At 41.0% G+C, this 21,738-nt stretch overlaps 1 protein-coding gene across 16 annotated transcripts in view; it reads right to left on the bottom strand.

The window, feature by feature from the left end:
- Positions 1–5,765: 5,765 nt before the first annotated feature.
- The window catches only part of LOC130380433 (C4b-binding protein alpha chain-like), a 63,822-nt gene continuing 47,849 nt past the window's right edge, over positions 5,766–21,738 (bottom strand). For 3 of the 16 annotated variants that reach the window (XM_056587730.1, XM_056587715.1, XM_056587723.1), the window contains exons 12-15: positions 21,497–21,673; positions 19,940–20,122; positions 19,641–19,817; positions 11,709–12,543 (exon numbers count right to left, since the gene is read on the bottom strand). In XM_056587730.1, the coding sequence (XP_056443705.1) occupies positions 12,344–12,543; positions 19,641–19,817; positions 19,940–20,122; positions 21,497–21,673 (737 nt within the window). In that variant the 3' untranslated portion in view covers positions 11,709–12,343. The other 13 variants (XM_056587630.1, XM_056587689.1, XM_056587639.1 and 10 more) reach the window with 11 other exon arrangements.

Below are 21,738 nucleotides of genomic sequence, written 5' to 3'. Positions count from 1 at the left end.
TTTATTTTTTGCAGGGTGGTAGCGGGAAGCTCGTGAATATTCATGAGGGAACTCATCCCTCATTGGCTGGGACTTGGCTCGCAGGGACTTTGTCAGAGGGCTTGTGAAAACAGAGGGCTTGTGAAAATCACGAACGCAAATAAATGAAACGTTGTTATAAATCAACACAAATCATTGTATCAATAGTGTGACACATGTTATAGGCTACAGTAGTTGTTTTTAGACGAGTTAGCATTAAGAGCTAACGTTTGTTTTGGCACTTACAGAAAGGTAGCTATAGAGTTGCCGTGTAGTAGGTGGATTGATAGGTGAAAATCAATATTAAAATTAATTTAGCCCTACGCGAAAATATTCTATGGATAGGCCTACAGATTTGATGGCCCTTCTTTCTATAATGTAATTGGTTGTGGGGTGTGGCAGAACCACTATGAACAAATATCAGAAATCACACGGTTTATTCTTATCCATCTACACCTAACCTCCAGCAGCTCCATCTCCTCAAAGTTGACACGTGGGTCTGGCAAATGTTGCAAGCTTTAATAAATCCTGCCATTATGCTCACTACTTCTAGAAACAGAACAGAATGGAATCTTAATGGAAATATCAAGACATGGATGGACAACAATTAGAAGAAAAAAAACTTGGAAACAATCACCAGCTGCCGAAAGCACTGCGATGCGCTATACCTAACGTTATAAAATATAATAAATAAAAAAATGATTTACTACAGTAGCCCAGGCTGTGACACATGGGCTTTTAGACGAGTGAGCTAACGTTTGTACTTACAGAAAGGTAGCTATAGAGTTGCCGTGTAGTTGGTGGGTATCATGTGTCACATTATTCGTGTTGATTTATAACAACGTTTAATTCATTTGCGTTCGTGATTTTCACACAAGCCCTCTGACAACGTCCCAGCGAGCCAAGTCCCAGCCAACAAGTCCCAGCCAATCAGGGATGAGCTTCCCGCTACCACCCTGCAAAAAAAAAATTTGCCGGCGGGAGCCCCCGGGAACAGTGCATACTTCCGCAATCCACCAGTGCTCAGCGACCAAGCCTGGTATTGCAGCTGTTTAAGCGGGCTGTGGACGGGTCCCACGATTCAAAGGACCCAGAAGTAGATATCTCCGTTCACTCCAATGCAAGTGGGGAACAGGGATGTGTCTCCGCAAAAAATGTCTGGATATCAATCAAAGGCTCATAATTATCTTTATGCCATGTCCTAAAATAATGTAGGAGGGGTGTGCAGCTGAAAGGAGTCGAAGTGAAACAAATGTTGTTTCGCCCTGGCATCCGAGATGGCCTAGTTCAGTGCTCCATTGACGTGTCCGATTTTTAGACTGGTTCAGCTGCTGCTCAATAACTCTCACGGTCCTCTTCTTGCGATCATTGTGATAAGGGCATCTCCCAACTATGGAAGCATAATGCATAACCAAAATAAAACTGGCAGGACATATTTGCTTCTATGAAATAGAGCTCCTCTTGGGATTTTGAGCTATCTCGTTATTCAGTCAAAAGCGGAATAATAATTTGCCATGAAAACCTATGTGAGATAATGAACTCGTTCATTCAGAAAAACAGAGCTGAAATTATTCACCAAGTAGTTTTTAATTGGTTTTACAATTGTTGGTGGCCTATCTTTGAAGATACATGGCATTCAATAGTATGGTTTAAAACGTTATCTCAGCCGACTTTTGATTAAAACAGCACAACATATAAATTAACAAATCAAGAATAACCATTTCCGTTCTCTCTCCCATCTCGGTTGAGCCAGCTAGAGTGTAATCAGGCTGAAACAAGCTCAAAACCACAAATTTCCCCCAGTGTTTCCGCTAGGGTGGGGTTGCAGCAGTATGGCCAGAGCCCGTCTACGAAGAGCCTGGGCACTCCCTATATGCCCCATTGTACCGATTTTGGTTGTAGTTCCATGAGACATCCACTGGGGGTGATCGCGGGCGAGTCCAGATTGAATGGGAGTCTATGGGGCTAAACGGCTAATTATGCCTTTCACCTGCTTGTCGTTGAAATGTCGCAAATTTTATTGTAGATTCCGCAAGTTCAATATAGATTATGGTTCAAAAGTCGATGTAAACTAAATTGATGCAGTCTTAAAATTATGATTCTAATCCAGGTTTCTATTATAGGAGAAAGAAATGGCTCATAATCGTTTCTAAAAAAAAAAGCTTTATCATCGGCACTAGTGAGGATTAGAAAAAACACTCTCTGTAAGTAACATAGCCTACATATGTAAAACATTCGAGCATTTCTTTTTTTTACATTAGCTCACTAAAACTCTGTAACTAGGGTATTAAGCAAAAAAAAGCCTTACCTCCAACAGCTGGTGTTATCGTTGCGGGAAAAGGGAACTGCTTTAGAAACTGCCGTAAAGCAGTACCTCTGACAGTATTACAGAGTGTGTGACGTCATCGCATGTTTTTAACGCCTTTTTAGAACAAATACGTGACCTTAAAAAATGCAATATTCAGCTGAGTTTATTATCTTAGCCCCACCCTTTGATAGCAACTTCCAAATTACTTGACAAAAAATTACATCGTGAGAAAAGTGGATTCTGAGGATAAAACCCTGTTGGCTCCCATTCATTCTGGACTTGCCTACGAGCGCCCCGCGTGGTAAAAGATTATTACTGCAACCAGTCCAGAAAACCGGAACTAACCCGCGAGTGCCAGTTCTCCTCATATTAGACATTCTCTGGTATGGCCCTAGAATGGCGCGGTAAAAGTGCTAAACCGCACGGAAACCGTACAAAAACCGACTGCATTGAAGTGACACGTTAGTGCCATGCATCATTCATTTGCATTATTATTGCAGTGTTTCCCCCACGTTCACGCATATTGATCCATTTATTCAAAAGATCAAAAGACAAAGAACAGGTGCGGTATCATTTTATATTATTGTTAATAGTCTAATTAACATTTCAGCGTTGGTATTTAATTTTTCATTTGCTTGTTTAGCTACCTATGTATGACAGTTAACAATGTTGGTGTATTACAATTATTTTTGTGTGTTGGCCACTCCAACTTCGTTGCTGGTTGAAATGTAACCATTTATTTGTAGGCCTACATAAGTTATTGATTGCATTTTTCGTAAATAGTTAGTTGGAAGGAGTCTGTTTCTTAAGCAGTGTGACACTTGGAGCTTGCATGACGGAGCACAAGTTGGCACAAAGCACTCAAAACTGCAAAAAGACATTGTTCAATTGTAGACTTGTAGACCATTTATTTTTGAACAGCACATCCGATCAGTGACCTCTGTAATTTTTGTACATTTAAATGTATGCCCATCACTAACTAAGTTTAGTTCTATCTATTATTACTTTTATTTTCTTCCCTTCTTTCCTTAATGCTATGTGTATTTTGTTTTTAAGATAAAACAAGAGAAACTCAAACATATCTTATGGTCTCGTATTTATGTAAATGTTTCATGTATTTATATGTTTTTTACATGTTGTGACTGTCTGAGTTTGTGATGTGGGTCTGTGGTCTCGTAGTTATGTACATGTTTCATGTATTTATGTGTTTTTTTCATGTTGTGCCTGTCTGAGTTTGTGATGTGAGTCTTTGTTCTATGTTCCCTGATTGCGTTACTCCAGCTTTCAAGCTCTTTCACATAAGTGACAAACACGCTCCGACCTAGTGTTTTTAATCTTTTATTAATTAGACATGTAAGGTGTGCTTAAGTGGCCTGAAAGGTGCCCATCAATAAAATGCTTTTTATTCATGTAACATTATTGCTCCATCAAAGTACACCTGCCATTAACAGTTATCATTCATACTATCTTTAATCTTATTTACATAGGCCTACAGTAGGCTTGATTTCCCCTCAATGTTTAAATAAAAAAATTCCCTGTCCATGTCAGATCCCTGTCCATCATACTCTTCCTGCACACCTGACTGCCTCCTCCATCGATCAATGTTAAATACATTTCAGGATGACGTTTGAGATTCAGTTTCAGTATTACTTGTTTTTGGAACCTGACGTGGGGCTGGCACCATCATATCTGTCTTATTTATTGCCCCCACACATAATAGGTCCATGATACCATGTGGGGTCATTTCAGACTCCTTTGCCACCAGCTGATGGGTCTGTGTATATATTGGGCATTTGATTCTCGTTTCAGAAACAGAAATATATTAAAAAACGAGTGGTAATTATGATTTCTATTTAACATTCAAAAAGGTATATACAAGGTGGTTTTCTTATGAAGTCAAAAAGGGGCAAACTAATCTAAAATAATAATTGTTAAACATACAGAGAATCATCACATATTTACGCCTGGCAGCTATAAAAAAAACTATAAAAACTACAAAACTATAAAAACTACAAAAATCGCCACACACTTCGCGATTTTGACGTTTTTGAGTGCAACATCCGGGTCCTTTCAATACACTTATTTTTCGCCCGATCTGAATCGGTACGCCCTACTACTCAAACTTAGGCTATGAAGTACGGATAGTATGGATATTTGAACACGGCACATGAGTTTACATAGGAATGAATGGGCGCCATTTAGGAATCCGTTGTCCATTTTATAATATGTCCATGCGCGAGGCGAGAGAACTTCCGGTTAAACCCGTTTCCTTCAGATGTTTAGTAATGCCTTGTCAAGTATTTTGTCAGAAATCAATATTCATCCACTCATCATTGTTCTTCTTGTCATTCTTTTTTTTATTCGTTCCGGTGACTGTTAACTAATGCACATAGCCTATAGGAAGTAAGGGACCGGAAACTGAGCTGCGGTAAACCGGGGATATGTTTATACTATATATGGTAAATAGAGCTCGTAAGTCTGCCTCTTCCGGTACACCCCCATGGGACCTCTGAGATCGTAAAATATGAATGGGGTTCATTGTTCAGTGCAAGGCTGTAGAGAAAACACAATGAGAAAGACTACACGTCTCGTATGTGACGCCACGCTCCCTGCGACGTGCGTGGACAAGACCGACAATCTTCCCATCGGCATAACCGAAAATCACCACATGACCCGACTTATAATGGTGTCCCCTCTTTCGATGCGGTTATCCTCCTCTTGGAAAAAAGCAGTGAAGTGGCGCAGAGAGATCGCCATGTCTGTACCAGAGTGGTGGTGACGTATATTCGTGTCGAGAGCAGCGAGGGGCTGTAGTTCACAAAGCGGCCTGACACAAAACCTAACATTATCAAACTTCACAAAAATGTTCTGGTATCTTTGCATGAATTTTTTTTATTTAAATCCACAAACCACATATGTGTGATCTCTTGTGGCGCGTTTCCACTGCAGGGTGCGGTATGGTTTGGTTTGCAAAGGTGCGGTACCACCGTCAAAAGTGGGCATGACCCAGACTGAGCCGTACTCGTTTTGCCCTCGTCTTCAGTACTCCTCCGTTGGGGTACTGAGACGCCTGAAAGAGTGCCGGAAAATTCGAGCTACACACCCCCTCCGTTGATTGGTCGACAGAATCGTCACTTCTGGGCGACGTGGGGATAAAAACAAACAAACGAAAAAAAGTAGCCTTGAGGTATTATTCTTTACAATGAACATGTCGCGTAAAATGCTTGCTTGGGCGAACAAGGAGGTGGAGACGTTCCTCTGCATTCTTGGGGAGGAAGACGTTGTTTACGATGTTTACGTAGCTGCCGAGGTGATCGACATCCGGCCTACCATAAAGGGTACTGTCGGCGGTGGAAACGCAACCTCGAAACTGAGCTGGCTATACCGCTACTACCGGACTGAGGTGAACCGAACCGTACCGCACCCTGCGGTGGAAACGCGGCATTAGGTCCCATGGGTGTCTACCGGAAGGAGCAGACTTACGGAGAATAAGTCCCGCCTCCGAGGCTCCTGGTTCCATCGATCAAATGTCTATGGGAAATAACATGGAGTTTTTGAATGATCGTACATAACATACTCTGTAGGTGGCGAAGCAGTAAAAGCTGCTCACATTTTGAACGACACAGTTTTTCCATCTAGATTTCACTTGGGTTTTGGATTGTCGTGCCGTTAAAGTAGCTTTTATAATTGTTTACTACTTTAACGGCACCGACAAACCAAAACCCAAGTGTAATCTATGGTATATCTTGTTTTTATACTTGTTTTTTTTTACATACTTTTACTAACTATTAATCATTCTTTTCTCTTGAAATTACGATTCACAATTAATTTAAGTTCAGTGAATCAGGCAATATAACACAGTCGGTCGTGAAAATGTTCATATGTTTACTCTTTTATTAGATTTATGAGGTTATCTTAAACAACTTCACATTAACGTTTATGATTAATAATAATATTAATACATCTCTCTCATTTTTAAACACATAATTTAGCTGATGGAGTCATTTCCGGTCAGGATGCAATGGGTTTGGTTCTCCATTGTGTGATGGAGGCTGTAAAACCTCACCCTGCCAAACATGCTGACGGCATTCCTGGGAAGGCTATCATGGAGACTGTGACTCAGCATTGACTCAGTTGTTAGTCTAGAGCAATCACATCCGTGGTATTCTTCTGTATTGATTTTGAGAGGGGAAGGGAAGAAATGTTTCGAAATTTAGATTCTACCCTGTCGTGGTGGTAACTAAGGACCTAGTCGTCATCTTACTTTATGGCAAATGTTATCTTTAAGAATTTAAGATAGGCCATAAGGAAACTGGATAGTGACTATAATGATTGCCAACTGCAAGCACAATTGGTCAATGGACTTAGTGATGGCAGTCCAATCGCCTGAGTGGTTTGCGCAGCCACACACTGCCACTACAACTGGCACCGCCTCGTTTCGAGTCTGAATTGTAGCGCCTTCAAAGCATAAAAACTTTAATGCACAACATTGCGTTTGGTTCGTAGTAGCCTATCTCATACTGTGACAGTCATTACGTTCGTATTGATTTATCATCATTATGGAAGCATCTAGGAAGTGAGGTCGTTCTGACATGTGGAAACACTTTATTCTGTTCAGCGGTACATGACCGATCCACCGCTGGAAATATCCGAGGAGCCACTGGTGAATTGGATCAATCACAAAATGTGTACCCTCATCTCTTCATACTGGCGCAACAATGTTTATGTACAACGGCCTCATATGTTCCTTCTGAACAAATGTTCTCGTGGATGTTGTGGAGAAATTGCAAGCAAAAAAAGAAACATGCTCAGTCCAAAAAGTGTTGAAAAAAGAATGGTCCTGAATCAAAATCTTTGAGTATTCCCTGTCCCACATACCCCCTGGTTACACAAGCACACCCAACTTCTGCCATATTTTCCGAGCACGTTCTTATTATAGCACAATACATAAATTCATTAATCTTAATTAGTAAAAAAATAATGACATCACAATCTTTGTATAAGTGTGGGTGTGCGTGTGTGTGTGTGTGTATGTGTATGTGTATGTGTATGTGTGTGTGTGTGTGTGTGTGTGTGTGTGTGTGTGTGTGTGTGTGTGTGTGTGTGTGTGTGTGTGTGTGTGTGTGTGTGTGTGTGTGTGATTTTGTGCGTGCGCACTTGATTTATGTCACTGTCTTAAAGCCTCCTGGCCACTATCTAGCCAGGCTAATTTAGTTGCAGCCTTGGCACTTCACCAGGAGAGGTCACTGTTACTGAAGCTTCAAGTAATGAACCCATTTTCGAAACAATGTGCCTAAGTGGTTCAGTGCTTCACCGAAGCTTCATTTGCCCATCAATAAATGGACTAGCCACCAGCATGATAATGTAGTTAATGGTATAATATGTATGATTTCAGCAAAAAAAATACTAGACCTATGTTATGCGTTTGATTTGATTGTGTATTTGCCTTATGTCAAATGTATCCAACCTTTTCTACACTCAGAGGCCATTCCATCGAATGTTAACAGCGTCCTCTGCCCTTTAACATTCAGAAACTTTGGGAAACAGAGTGGGGAAGGAAGTCTGTACACTAAAAGAGCTGGCATGTGTTTTAGCCATTACATTTACTTATGATATATGCAACTGATCATTTCATTAGGTAAGATTATCAAATATGGATCCTTGTGAAACTGCAATACGGGGCTATCATATATAATCATCAATCAAGTATAATCATCAATCAAGTATCTCAGAACCTGCCGCTAAGTGATGAGGTAGATGAGGACATCACAAATAAAAAATAAATGTAAAGTAATGTTCAATCTATTATTGATCATTGATATTATTTTTTTAAAAAGACTTAAGAAAAAGAATAGAATAGAAATATTTGGGCTAAAATGGAGGAGCCTATAACTCAAGAATTAACAAGGTAACTATTCCTAACAGTTTGTTTGTAATGTTTCCTCAGAAGCAGGCTAGGCTAGGCCACGTTGTTGCCAAATTGTTTGCGGTTACAGTTTAACCAGAGCTATAGAGAGAGAGTTGCGACACGCTATGATCTCGCCGACAGGGTGGTCACGTGGTTGTCACGTGGTCCATGTAAGCCTCAATAGTTCCAAACACGCCGCGCTGTCAATGTTATTCTATGGGACAGCAGAGATTTCAATATTGAATGTTAAATATGAATGAAAAAAACACATACAAGTATTTGTCTGACTGTTATGGCATTATCGCATATTTGTTAATGTCAGTTTTACATTTAGAGTGGTAGAGGGACAACTGAAAGCTATCTCTAAGTATTACTTAGATATGTTTTTAAGTTTGAGGGAAAGCTTCACGTTCGTGTTAGCATACTGGCTTAACCTTAACTTTTACCCTACATCTGTATTGAAATCAAAGTATTCAAGATGTTTTACCATGATCATTTTAAGACATGAGCCACACAAAGTATCAAATATATTAAAGAATAACAACTCATTACGCTTGGATGAATGAAATAGTATTTTTTTTTATTAAACAATTAGTGTGACAAGAACAAGTGAGTGCGATTGTGTGAACAGATTCAACAATGGACACAGCAGGGAACACAATATACTTAGGGCAAACCATTAACATATAACGTTGCAAATATACTATACTTTATGCCATTACAATACTTATAAGAGCCCTGAGCAAATTCAAAATTGATTTAGATCAATGGTCATACCATGGTTGGCTGTGCAGCGTTTGGATTCTCCAATCGGTCTGAGAAGGGTTACCACATGTATGGCTTCCAAAGACCAAGAGCGCAGAAAGAAATGGATGGCAATGGTCAGCCGTCAAAACTTACAAGTGACAGGGGTCAGCAACAGTCAAAAACTGATCTTACAAGCCTACCTACAGGTACACTTTGAAGATGACCAATTCACTGCCACAAAAAGAAGGGATGTTGAAGCTGAGGCCCGATGCAGTCCCAACAGTTTTCACTCATCGCCCTAAGCTGAAGAAGAGGAAACCCCCTTCTGTGAGGGTGCCTCCAGAACCAAGTGCAACGGACCACACATATTGCGCCAAATTTAACTTCGGTATGATCAATGCAGCTAGCAATATTCCCCATTTCAAGTAATTCAAGGATAAACTACACTCCTAATGAGATTACATAATTCATATTTGTACATTCAGTTTAAAAAACAACCAGAGGTCAGGGATTCTCTGAGGATTTGCACACAATGTAGATAATCGACACATTTCTAACCAATCAACAATTGCCGGTAGATCCATTTATACATTTTATTGGTTTCTGATTGTGGCAGATGATTGAATTCACATTACAGAAATGTTTCGCTTTATTTAATTTTCTTACATTGCCTCACATTGGAGATGACAGTAGTTGCAAATGCAAAGGCAAAATACATATAACAGCAACATTACCTTGTAACTGTTACAGAGATTGAGGGAGAAATTGAGGTGGATTTCAAGAGCGATGAAAAGGACATGACAGGAGACAGAGAGAGCAATCAAGAGGCCACTTTGCCAGGGCAGGTGATCCAGGGGCAGGTGATCCAGGGGCAGGTGATCCAGGGGCAGGTGATCCAGGTGCAGGTGATCCAGGGGCAGGTGATCCAGGGGCAGGTGATCCAGGGGCAGGTGATCCAGGGACTAGACTGCCAGGGACTGATGGGGTGACTGTGGAGGACCTAATAAGGCAACTAGAAAAGGAAAAATTAATGAGAAGGAGAGCAGAGAGGGCTCTTGTAAAACAAAAAAGAATCCATTTGGCACTAAGAAAGAGAAACAATTCAGTCAACAACAAGTTAAAACGAAAAAGCCATACAGGTTAAATTCACCGCCCATCATAATCAGCATTGTTGAAGCGGCGGCATCTATAGGGCTTCATGTGCTGAACATCACCCTTTCCAGGATACAATTAAACAAGCACACCGTTATTTCTACTAGCTATCGCATCATAAAACCCGTCCTTAAATCAACCTAAATGATCCTAGTAATCCAACATAAATAACTAACTAAATAAAAGTTAGATTCACTACTACTTATTTATTTTATTTTTTTTCCACAATGTCTTGTTTTTTAAACGATTTATGATGACTATATGCTCTGTAAGGTGACCTTGGGTGTCTTGAAAGGCGCCTCTAAATTAAATGCATTATTATTATTATGTATTACTACTGAACTTCGTAATTGTTGGTGTAGATACCTTCACATGGCGAAGTCGAGCTAACAAACCAGCAGGCAATCGGTCGTCTACCAAGATAAAAAATGTATATATATATAATTACGCTGTGCATATATAAATAAATATCAGTATATGCATCATAAAGGTCCTGATACAATACAGACAGTTGACAATTCAAAAGAGGCAGCTATTTAATAAATTTACCCCTGGAGATACCTTCCCAGGTGGTGATGTCGAGCTACCAAACTAGCAGGCAATCGGTCGTCTACCAAGATAAATATACATATAATTACGCCGTGCATATTCAAATAAATATCAGTATATGCACCATAAATGGACCTCTAATAAAATACAGTTGACAATTCAAAAGAGGTAGCTATTTCATCAATTTACCCCTGGAGATACCTTCACAGGTGACGAAGTTGAGCTAACAAACTAGCAGGCAATCGGTCGTATACCAAGATAAATATATATATAATTACGCTGTGCATTTACAAATAAACATCAGTATATGCATCATAAAGGGCCTCTGATACAATATAGAAAGTTGACCATTCAAAAGAGGTAGCTATTTAATCAATTTACCTCAGAAGTTACTCGACGGCCAGCAATGGAAATTAATGATCTCCTACGCCGTAAAATGGTTGTTTGGAACTATTCGAGGCTCCATACCCCGGAAGTAGGCGCTACAACGGAGTCCAATGGAAGTGTTGCCACTCTGTTATATCTACCACTATGAGTTTAACTAATTGGGAGTGAGCGAGTGAGGGAGTGAATAAATGAAACATCATGTTATCAGAATAATTTATTGTAAAACAATAGAATTGTGTAAGGCTAAAACAAGCCAACAGTCAGTCACCAACTGATTATTATTATTATTATTTTTATTCATTTTTTTTTACTGAACACTATTTGGGCCAAAAGAATGGAGTAGCCGCCTACACCTACTCAAAAAGTAGCACTTGTAGCCTCACTGTCTTAACTCCGTCTCTTATTCCATCCTCCTCAGATTTTCCCGAAGTACAGCTCCCTTCGCTCGCTGGCAAAGCAAAACCTCCGGAGCAGTTTTTTGAGGTCCAGGGCATCAGTGAAATCCTTGTGGATGTGGAGGAAGAGAAGGTTGTTCAGGCGTTTCTCTGTCATTGTGGACCGTAATCTGTTTTCAGTCGACGGAGGGTGGAGATGGAGAAGCTGCGCTCCGCACTAGCAAAGGACATGGGTATAGTTAAGTACTACGTGATGATGACTGACTGCAATATTTGATTTCATTTCATTGGTGATGTATGTGTTAAGGCCTAAATACACCGGCGCCGCAGCGGCGCGTAAAAAAGTCTGCCCCCATTATTCCGGATATACTAGCCCACACCAGCGCCGACTAGCTGCGCGGCAGCGTTCCGCGCCGCGCCGCCCAACTAGTCTTCGAGACAAGAGTTCTATTCCCAAGCGTCGCCGCCCCGGCTTTTTAAAAGCTGGTTTGTACATCCCGGGTCCCGTAGGCACCTCCATATCTACCCCTCATCACTGGATGTCGCCCTCTTTCGTTTGTGAGAAACAATTACGAGAATGGACGATGATAGACTGGTCGTCGAGGTGGAAAAATATGTCGAATTGTATGACCAATGTTCTCGTCATTACAAAGACAACTCCAAAAAGGACATTGCCTGGCAAGCCATAGCTCTGGAGATTGGCTCTTCAGGTGAGAAATCAACAATGGTGGACTAAGTACCCAAACCATTAACCATAATGGGAAATAGACGAAATCAAGTCACATATAATCACACCATGTATAGGTAGAAACCAGATTACTTGTAATATATATATTTTTATTTAAGGCAAGGCAACTTCATTTATATAGCACTTTTCATTCATGAAGCAGACTCAAAGTGCTTCACATAGAAATACAATAAATATACAATACAATAAAATAGATAGGCTAAGTAAAAGAAAACACAGGCAAAGTTCAAAAATGCATTGTCATGTATTAACTGTCTCTCTGGGTCTTCTCCTTGCCCGCCTACGGCGCAGCAGAAGAAGGGCAACCACCCTCTGTCTGGCAACAATTGTTCTGTTGAAATAAAAAAACCTCAATAAAATATGAAATAACTTGTGTTCAATTAAAATGGATAACTACTGGCTGCATAGGCCTACATGTAAAGGTGTGGCTATGTTAAGGCTATATAGATGGATAGATAGATAGCTACTTTATTGGTCCCAATGGGGACCAATAAAGCCATCCAGTAGCTCAATACAATAAATACACACAATAACAATTGGCCTTAAAAGGTGACTGCACTATATACTAAAAAGGCTTAATAGAAGGTCCTGCACTTATTGAGATTGTTGATGCAGTAGATGAATAATTGCAAAATATAAAATAAATAAGAAATGACAGTAAATAAAACAATAAAGTGCCCTACAAACTAAGTTGATCTGATGCTTGAAAACATACTTTCACTGCGCAGATTATACATTTTTCAAATTATTCAGCCAAAAAGATGGAAAATAAATAAACTAGGCTACAATAGGCTACTCACCCATTGCGTTTCTCTCTTTGCTGCGGTTTATTGACAGGTGACTTCCTGATTATACTGCAGCGCGGCCGTCACGCCTCCTCCTGTTGGTGCTAGGGGCGGCTTTTGACGCGCGTAAAATGCGCGCCGCTGCGCTGCGGCGCCGTTGTATTTAGGCCTTTATGGTGCTCGTACCTCCTCCTTGGACCTGGCCTGCTCCTGCGTCCCGTCAATACAAATGCCCCCATCCACCGCTGCCTCTTGGATGATTCACAGTCAAACTTATTGCAAACTGTCAGCCGACCGTTCCATTGTTTTTGTCCATTCTGTCGGGAAAATCTTTGAACCAATGATCCATGCCGCCACAACGAAAGCAGGCCTGCCTCTGTGCTTCACCACTTTCCTTTGGTCGTCCTTGCCACCTGGCGCCTCCATCAAATATGTTCCTCCCTTTTGACCGGTCGCCTCCCTGGTGTTTGATGGGACGGATGGGCGTGGGATTCTCCAGGGCCTTCAGGTGAGTGAGTCGAAGCTTATGGGCTGTCTCTGCCTTATCTTTGGCTCTCCTTTTTTCTTCCTTTTTCCTGAGCTCTTCTTTCCTCTTCTTCTTCTCCTTCTGCATGGTTGGCGTAGCTTGCAATCACGGCAAGGCTGGCGGTACACCATCCAATGCAATGTGTCTCTATGAATTCTGATATTTTGTTGTCCAACGCATCCAGGAAGGCGGCGGTAAGGTTTTCTTCGTACATAGTTTGAACTAGTCTGTCGGTTGGTACGGGCTTCCCAACATGGATCTTGAACACCTTCTTAACACGATCTACCAGATCAGCCATTTAATCGCCTTCTTGTTGTTTCACCTTGCGAATAGCGGTCCAGTCCTTAATCATAGGGAATGCCTCCCAGGTCCGATCGCAGAGTCTCTCCACCAGGAGTTGGTATACAGGCAGGGCAGTTGCTAGGAATTCTGGGCCCCCTGAAAGAATATCGGTGTGGGCCCCTCTACCCCAATCATTGCCACCTTAAATGTTCTTGTTTTTCAGTGTTCTTGACGGTGCCTGGTGTAATACACCAAATTTGTTTCCTTTTTTACATTTAATAACTTAACAAGTCAGAGTATTACTATGTAAATTAGGTATTATTAATTGTCTTATTCTCATTTCCCTGATTTGCATCACGTTATTACACCTCTGTTTGCAAATACATTTTCAATTAACCACTCAACAAATAGGTGTGGGTATTTTATTGTATTTAACAATCAAGCACTGATATGCAAAAAAACAAAGTGTCCTGGCTCAAGATAGTCCACAGGTAAATAAGTAGCATTTAACTTAAATGTGCAAGTGAAACAAAGAGCACATGGAATACGTTGTTGTAAAACAAATATCAAAAACAACAACAAGCCTCATCTAATCTCAATTAAAGTTTAAATTGGCTTGTTTGTTCACTGTAAGTCTCAAACGACGAGCCATTTTGTTAGCCAATTCGCTGATGAGGTCTTTGAAGTTCAATTGTCGGCTTAGCTGACTTTCAATTGAAAGTCTAGCAAGGTTATTTAGCCTCTCTTGGCTTGTTGTGGATCTGAGATAGTTCTTAACTAGTTTCAGTTTGCTGAACGCCCTTTCTCCACCTGCCACAGTCACAGGTATTGTACAGAAGATTCGGATGGCAACACATACTTCACCAAAAATGCTCTGAAGCTGAAGTTTATGAATGGAATTCAGCAGTTCAAGGGGGGAGTCGCAGTCTGAAAATGTGGCACTATAAACAGACCTCAAATGTTGCACTTAACTTTCAAAATTAGCACTAAGATCCTGTTTGTATATGCTTGTTAATGAATGGCAAACTGAGTGAATCTGACCATCTTTTAAATCCTTGATTTTCAGTATTGCAGCAAATTCCTCACAGATATTTTCAATGGATTGAAAGCGGGTGTCCAAGGCACAGATGATGTTATCTAAAGCCACATAGAACACGCTGTTGCGAAACAGATTTGATTCTGTCTGTTGGTTTCCCTCTTCTTCTGACCTCTGACTCTCATGTGCAAAACGTTTTCTCATTCGCTTGTGGCTGACTGGAAATCCAGTGGGAACATCCATAGCTTCTGCGATAAGGAAAGCCTCTGCAAGGAAGTCGTCCCAGGAGTTGCGAAAGAACTGCATTTCTTCCTTCAATGCCTCTATGTTGGCTGCTTCTACATCTAGTGTAATTTTTCTGAATTGCAGAATTATGTTTCTGTCTTCAATGGACTGCAGTATTTTTTCCAGACAGTCAGGAGAACAATGGCTCTAAAAGATGTAAAATAACTCCTGAGACTAGTGACCTCTGATTTGACTTAATTAGTCAAGCTCCACCTAGCAAAGATGCTATCCAGGGCCTCTAGGAGAGATGATAACATTCCTCCTCACTCAGGGAGAGATAGGTGTTTCTGGGCCGGTAGACCCTCTCCCCCCGGCGTCTGATCCTCGGTCCCAAGACGTATTCCATTCCACGGTGCAATAGAAAAATTATGAGCAACCTCAACTTAACTGGTAAGTTGCAGAGTAAGGTTTTAAATGGACTTACAGAAGGTGATTTCGCAGTCTTCAGAATTTATTTTGCAGTCTTCAGAATTGTGGTTCCTGATTCTTGAAGGACAACCCACTTTGACAGGTGTCCTTATATAGCCTACATATCTCTCTTGCCACTATTGGTCAACCAGGTTAATTTGATCCGTCATTACACCTGCTACAATTCGCGTGAATAATTTGGGTAAATGTGTACGCTAGATTTATGCCTATTTATTTTATCTTTATGGACACCACAATGATTTTCCTTGTGTGGTAATATTTTATTTTTCTTGTAATTATGTATGGGTTTGCAAAAATGGGAACTGCTGTCCGTGTAGATGAGAGAAGCAAAGTGTATGCGCGTGTATGCATGCACCCTTAAAACAGCATCTGAACAACGCGCCACTGACTTTAAACCAGGTATTTCCTGGTCTGTGGCGCAGTTGTATTCAGAAACGGCAAAATATCGTTAGCGCCAGAACACGCCTCCTCCTTTCGCCGAACCGCTCCTTGGGGCGCATGATCAATCCCTAATTTACCGGCGAGTGGCGGTGGTGGGAAAAGAACGCTCTGCGCCAGTTGTAAACTAGCAACGACACATGCGCCAGTGACTAAGTCACTTGCGCCGGATGCAAGATAGGGCCCTTAGTGTCTTATGTATTTATTTATTTATTTTAATAAGTTACTTATTTTATTTTAAATAAACATAATAACAAGGGTCAGAAGTTTAACAAGAATTGTAATCTTACAAAGTCATGACAGAGGGACTTGGTGTCTTTATTCATGCTTGAAAGATGAACATATATAATTTTTTTTGAAAGGGAATAAGCTGATGAAGCTGACAAGTGACCAATGTTTACTTTTTAAAAGTATTATAATTAAATGCAAACCCCAGTGAATCATTTGCTCTTGTTTCTCTGTTTTGAGATTCACACAGACTTAGCCGTCTTGTTTAAATGTTACAAATGGAGTTAATAAACTGAAGTTGGAAATAGTTTTAAGTTGTTGCAGATGTTATCTCCGCTAATTTTATTAATCGAAATAAATAAATATTAGCAGGTTCTCAATAGTAGGCTATTTCAATTCAGAGAGGGCATGATAAAATGTTTGTCTCCTTGGGGGGGAATGAAAGAAAAATAATTGAGAACCACTGGTCTAGAACATGTTGTACTTGTTGATTAGCTCACGTTGTTATGGCAATGAAAACTCCTTCAGTTGATAAAATAATGCCAGCGGTTATTTTTAAACTGAAAATTAGCATCCTTTTTTTTTGCATCAGAACAACAAGATATTTTGGCATCAGAAGTTTTATAAAAATGAATGGGTCCCTGAAGGTGAGACCCATTCATAGTTTAGTGCTCCCGAAAATAGTGGTCTGTTTCTCATAGTATTCGACTTGTACATGTTGTACTTGTTGATTTTTTTGCATCAAAAGTTTATAAAAATGTATGTTGATTAAATTTATAAATTGTATGGGTCCATGAAAGTGAGGCGACATCATGTTGTACCAATGTGTTTCAGTAACATATTCAGGAAAATATGGTAATTTTTGAGTGAAACTTACACGTAGGAAATTTAATATACCTCAAATTTGTTATTCCAGTTCACAACCATTGATTATTCCTTCATCCAAACAGTCTTTTTTCATTTCATCACTTTAGTGGTTCAGAACTGCATTATTTATCTGACACTGCCAGCTATCTGCTTGGACATACAACAGCATAGTAACTAAGAAAATAAAGGTTGTGAAAAAAAAATATCTTGCACAGGACTTTATATACTTCATATACCCCTGTGGCTGCCTGGGGTTGAGCCCCCCCAAAAGTAACAACCTAGACTCGCCCCTGATTGAAATGATTAAAATTAGAATATTGTATGATTTGTGGCTTTGTTTTAATTCGGATTCATTCATATGAATATATATTAGTTCAGTGTATGCATAATCATTTTGTCATAGAGGCTACTGGGGGCTGTGGGGCCTAGTAGGCTGTGGGCCCTTATAATTGTCATAACCTTTCCCCCCCATACGACGGTGCTGTATACAGGTCCTTGGTCCCAATTGAACATTATATCAGCTTGGTCTCTCCCGGGAATGTCCCCTTGAATGCGACCCCAGTGCAGGTCCAGTTTGAACATACAGACTTGGCGCACATCACAGATGGATGACCTGTATTGTTAGGCCATTTCAAGAATGGCTGTTGCGAGGGCTGCCCCTCCCATTGCAGATGGTTCCGGGAGACATTCTGCTATGTCCTTAATGTCACTGGGTCTCCATGCACGGATAACGTATGCTAGACTGCGATCCTGGGGGTTCAGTACTTCGATCATGGGGAACAGTCCATCCTCCCTGCCCTCGTGTTGAGGAGATAGGCAGAGCGTCATTTCCTCGTTCTTTATGCGGCTGGCAACGGGTTCCCGCTTGGTCGGTGTGGCCGCCAGCTGCCGGTGTGATCATTGAGCTTTCACCTGGCTACGAGTGGGTAACCCCCGTTGCGCTGTTGGTGGGTACTACTCCTCTGCTGTGAGGTCAGGATAGAGGTTCACTGGTCGAGCGGTGGCCTGGGTGATGTCATACGATGGATGTGGAAGGGGATTCGCATGAGGTCCGCCGGTGCAGTCCAGGTCCGGGTCTACATATCGGGTGAAATTGAGATAAAAAATCCCTACACTCTCTATGCTCTCTGTCTCTAGCTGATTTTTATATATCCTGGCCCTCTTTTTCCCACAAATGAAATGCACACCAACATGTTTTAAAACTTTTTTTTTCTTTCCGACTCCAACAACCTTCCCTCTAACTCTTCTAACCGTTTTAAATTAAAAATCCCCATTCCAGGAAAGCCCAGTTTATTCCTGTATTTTAAACCCTCCAGAGCCGTTTCACCATGTTTCCCCGACATTGCCTTTTCAGGTCCCGCAATTTCCAATTTTCCCGATTTATTTCCAATTTTTTAATACACACTATTAGGGATTATTTTACTATTATCAAATATTACCCTTTTTAACTGTTACTTTAGCGTTACGTATATACACCTTTCGGAGCGGATGTTCTTTACCGTTCCTGTAACAGAGGTGTTTTACCGTTACGTATATATACTTACGGAATGGATGTGCTTTAGCGACCCTATGAAAGAGTAACTTGAGCGTTTTAGGCTATACGTTCATATATATACGCCCCAAACTGAGGTTCTTTACCGTTCCATACATACTGTTCATATAACGGAGTCTCTTACTGTTATATGAACAGTTACCTGTTCGAATTATTTTCCCTCAGGATACCGTACTGAAAAAACCAAATCTATTCCCACAGGCGCTCTCTTCTCACCCCAGTAGCTGGTTACGGTCAACTGGTGGTGAGGTAGAGCTCTGGGAACCAGTCCCCAACCTAGCACGGTTGACCTGCTTTGGAATAATATTTTGTAGAATCTTCAGGTTAGGTATCCCGAACGAGGCCCCAAATTATCATGGCAATTTCCTTTAACAGATATTGCGTCTAGGAAAGATGAGATTTCTAAATGCAAAAAGCACACCACACTTGTAGAACAAATATAACCTAGGTTTAATGCATGCATACATTAGACTCCTCCCTAGCAGAGTGAGTCCAGAATACAGGTTGAGGATGTCCTATCCCTTGTGGCCGTTTTACCCAAGTATGAAAGTTAACATCACGATTGATTCTGAGGAAGGCAGGCAGGTTACCCATAGAAAATAATTTACATTTAAATTAGATGCCACTGAGGAAGGTGGGACAGCTGAACAGAGCACAACGGTTAATATTTTGATTGACTCAGAGGAAGGTAAGAAAGCTGACCAGAGCACAAGGGTTAAGGCCTAGACTCTGATGCTTTACATTTACAGATGACTGTATTGGTGGACCCCTAATAATGTACAATATAATATATAATCAAGATTTTTATATAGCTCAAGAACAAAGCTACCATCTTTTTGGGTGGGGGCGAAGGGTCTTTGGGGTCATGATTCTAGGGGTGGTCATGATAAATGCTAGAAGAAAATATCGGCAGAATCAAATCTGATTAATTGTTTGAAACACAGAATAAGCAAAAAAATGCGGTAATTATCTATCAACTTCATTTATAAGCAGCCCTTACCTTTGCACTCTGGCGTTGATGACCATGTGCTGTTCAGTTGGCAGGTCATGACCCCCTCCCCTTCCATCTTAAATCCAGGGTTACATTCGTACTCAACCAAACTCCTGTGTACATACGGAGGGCGGGCTCCAGACTTTAGCGAACCATTTGGAATAAACGGCGCTTTGCAGTGAACCACTTCAGAAAAATGGTAATAGAAATGCGTTAACATGGATGCGTTCCCTGGTTACTCTCTCAACGAGAGTATGCAACTCATCGAGACAGGTTTAAGGAAAGCTGCCGAAAACATTATAACCTACTTAAACAAGTTGGAGGATTTGGTGTGAATGTTCCATTATTTGAACATCTTAGTGACGCTGAGCCATTGATGGTGTAATCCTTCAGACATTTGTATCTCACAACGCTTGCATAATCATAGAATTCCCAGTTTGGAGATGGAGCTTCAGCATTATCAACTGAAGGCGCTGAGTCACATTTTACAACTGAAAAAACAAGATAGATATTAGATATGGGGGAGGGGGGGGATCTAATATGAATGGAAACTTAATATATGCACAAATATGCTTGTCAGGATAGAAGGACGGGCACAGTCGCTGATGCAGTTCAAAGTTTAATTGTTCAGTATAAATAAGCCGGAGCAAGAACAAGCTTTGCAGAGTTTTGTTGGTGGCCATGATGTTGTGGCGCTTCTCCCCACCGGATTCGGGAAAGTTTGATTTTTTCAGCTGGCTCCGTTAGTGGTGAAGGAGCCGGTCCCGTCGCATGACATACGTCACGACCAAACGCTATGCGATTGGTTATGGCAGATCCAGAGTGGCACTGGGCAGATCCAATCATTTTAAAACTTCTACAGACACCCGCCTCCAAGTGAGTGAACGTTTGTCAATTGAGCAGTTCCAGACCTTCTGTACAAATGAAATGAAGTACGATGGTCTGGTAGGACCAGGCTAAGTCCAGGGCACAGTCCAGGTTCAAAGCACAGAGTTCAATCAGCGTAGCGACGTATCCAGACAGGGCAAGACAAAGGGAAGGTCAGGGGCAAGCAGGGTTCAATACCATAATCCAAAGAGAGTCCACGCATACAGTCCAAAACACAATCCAAAATCCGAAGTCGAGGCGAGCAGGGTCAAGTGAAGAGTTAGCGTATCCAAAGTTCCAAAGTAATTCCCAAGGTATCCCGTTAGGTATCCCGAACGAGGCCCCAAATTATCATGGCAATTTCCTTTAACAGATATTGCGTCTAGGAAAGATGAGATTTCTAAATGCAAAAAGCACACCACACTTGTAGAACAAATATAACCTAGGTTTAATGCATGCATACATTAGACTCCTCCCTAGCAGAGTGAGTCCAGAATACAGGTTGAGGATGTCCTATCCCTTGTGACCGTTTTACCCAAGTATGAAAGTTAACATCACGATTGATTCTGAGGAAGGCAGGCAGGTTACCCATAGAAAATAATTTACATTTAAATTACATGCCACTGAGGAAGGTGGGACAGCTGAACAGAGCACAACGGTTAATATTTTGATTGACTCAGAGGAAGGTAAGAAAGCTGACCAGAGCACAAGGGTTAAGGCCTAGACTCTGATGCTTTACATTTACAGATGACTGTATTGGTGGACCCCTAATAATGTACAATATAATATATAATCAAGATTTTTATATAGCTCAAGAACAAAGCTACCATCTTTTTGGGTGGGGGCGAAGGGTCTTTGGGGTCATGATTCTAGGGGTGGTCATGATAAATGCTAGAAGAAAATATCGGCAGAATCAAATCTGATTAATTGTTTGAAACACAGAATAAGCAAAAAAATGCGGTAATTATCTATCAACTTCATTTATAAGCAGCCCTTACCTTTGCACTCTGGCGTTGATGACCATGTGCTGTTCAGTTGGCAGGTCATGACCCCCTCCCCTTCCATCTTAAATCCAGGGTTACATTCGTACTCAACCAAACTCCTGTGTACATACGGAGGGCGGGCTCCAGACTTTAGCGAACCATTTGGAATAAACGGCGCTTTGCAGTGAACCACTTCAGAAAAATGGTAATAGAAATGCGTTAACATGGATGCGTTCCCTGGTTACTCTCTCAACGAG

Source organism: Gadus chalcogrammus, chromosome 1, assembly GCF_026213295.1.
Source record: "Gadus chalcogrammus isolate NIFS_2021 chromosome 1, NIFS_Gcha_1.0, whole genome shotgun sequence".
Lineage (NCBI taxonomy): Eukaryota > Metazoa > Chordata > Actinopteri > Gadiformes > Gadidae > Gadus > Gadus chalcogrammus.
The sequence above is the reverse complement of the archived record's forward strand: the minus strand, read 5'-3'. Positions and strand labels throughout refer to the sequence as shown.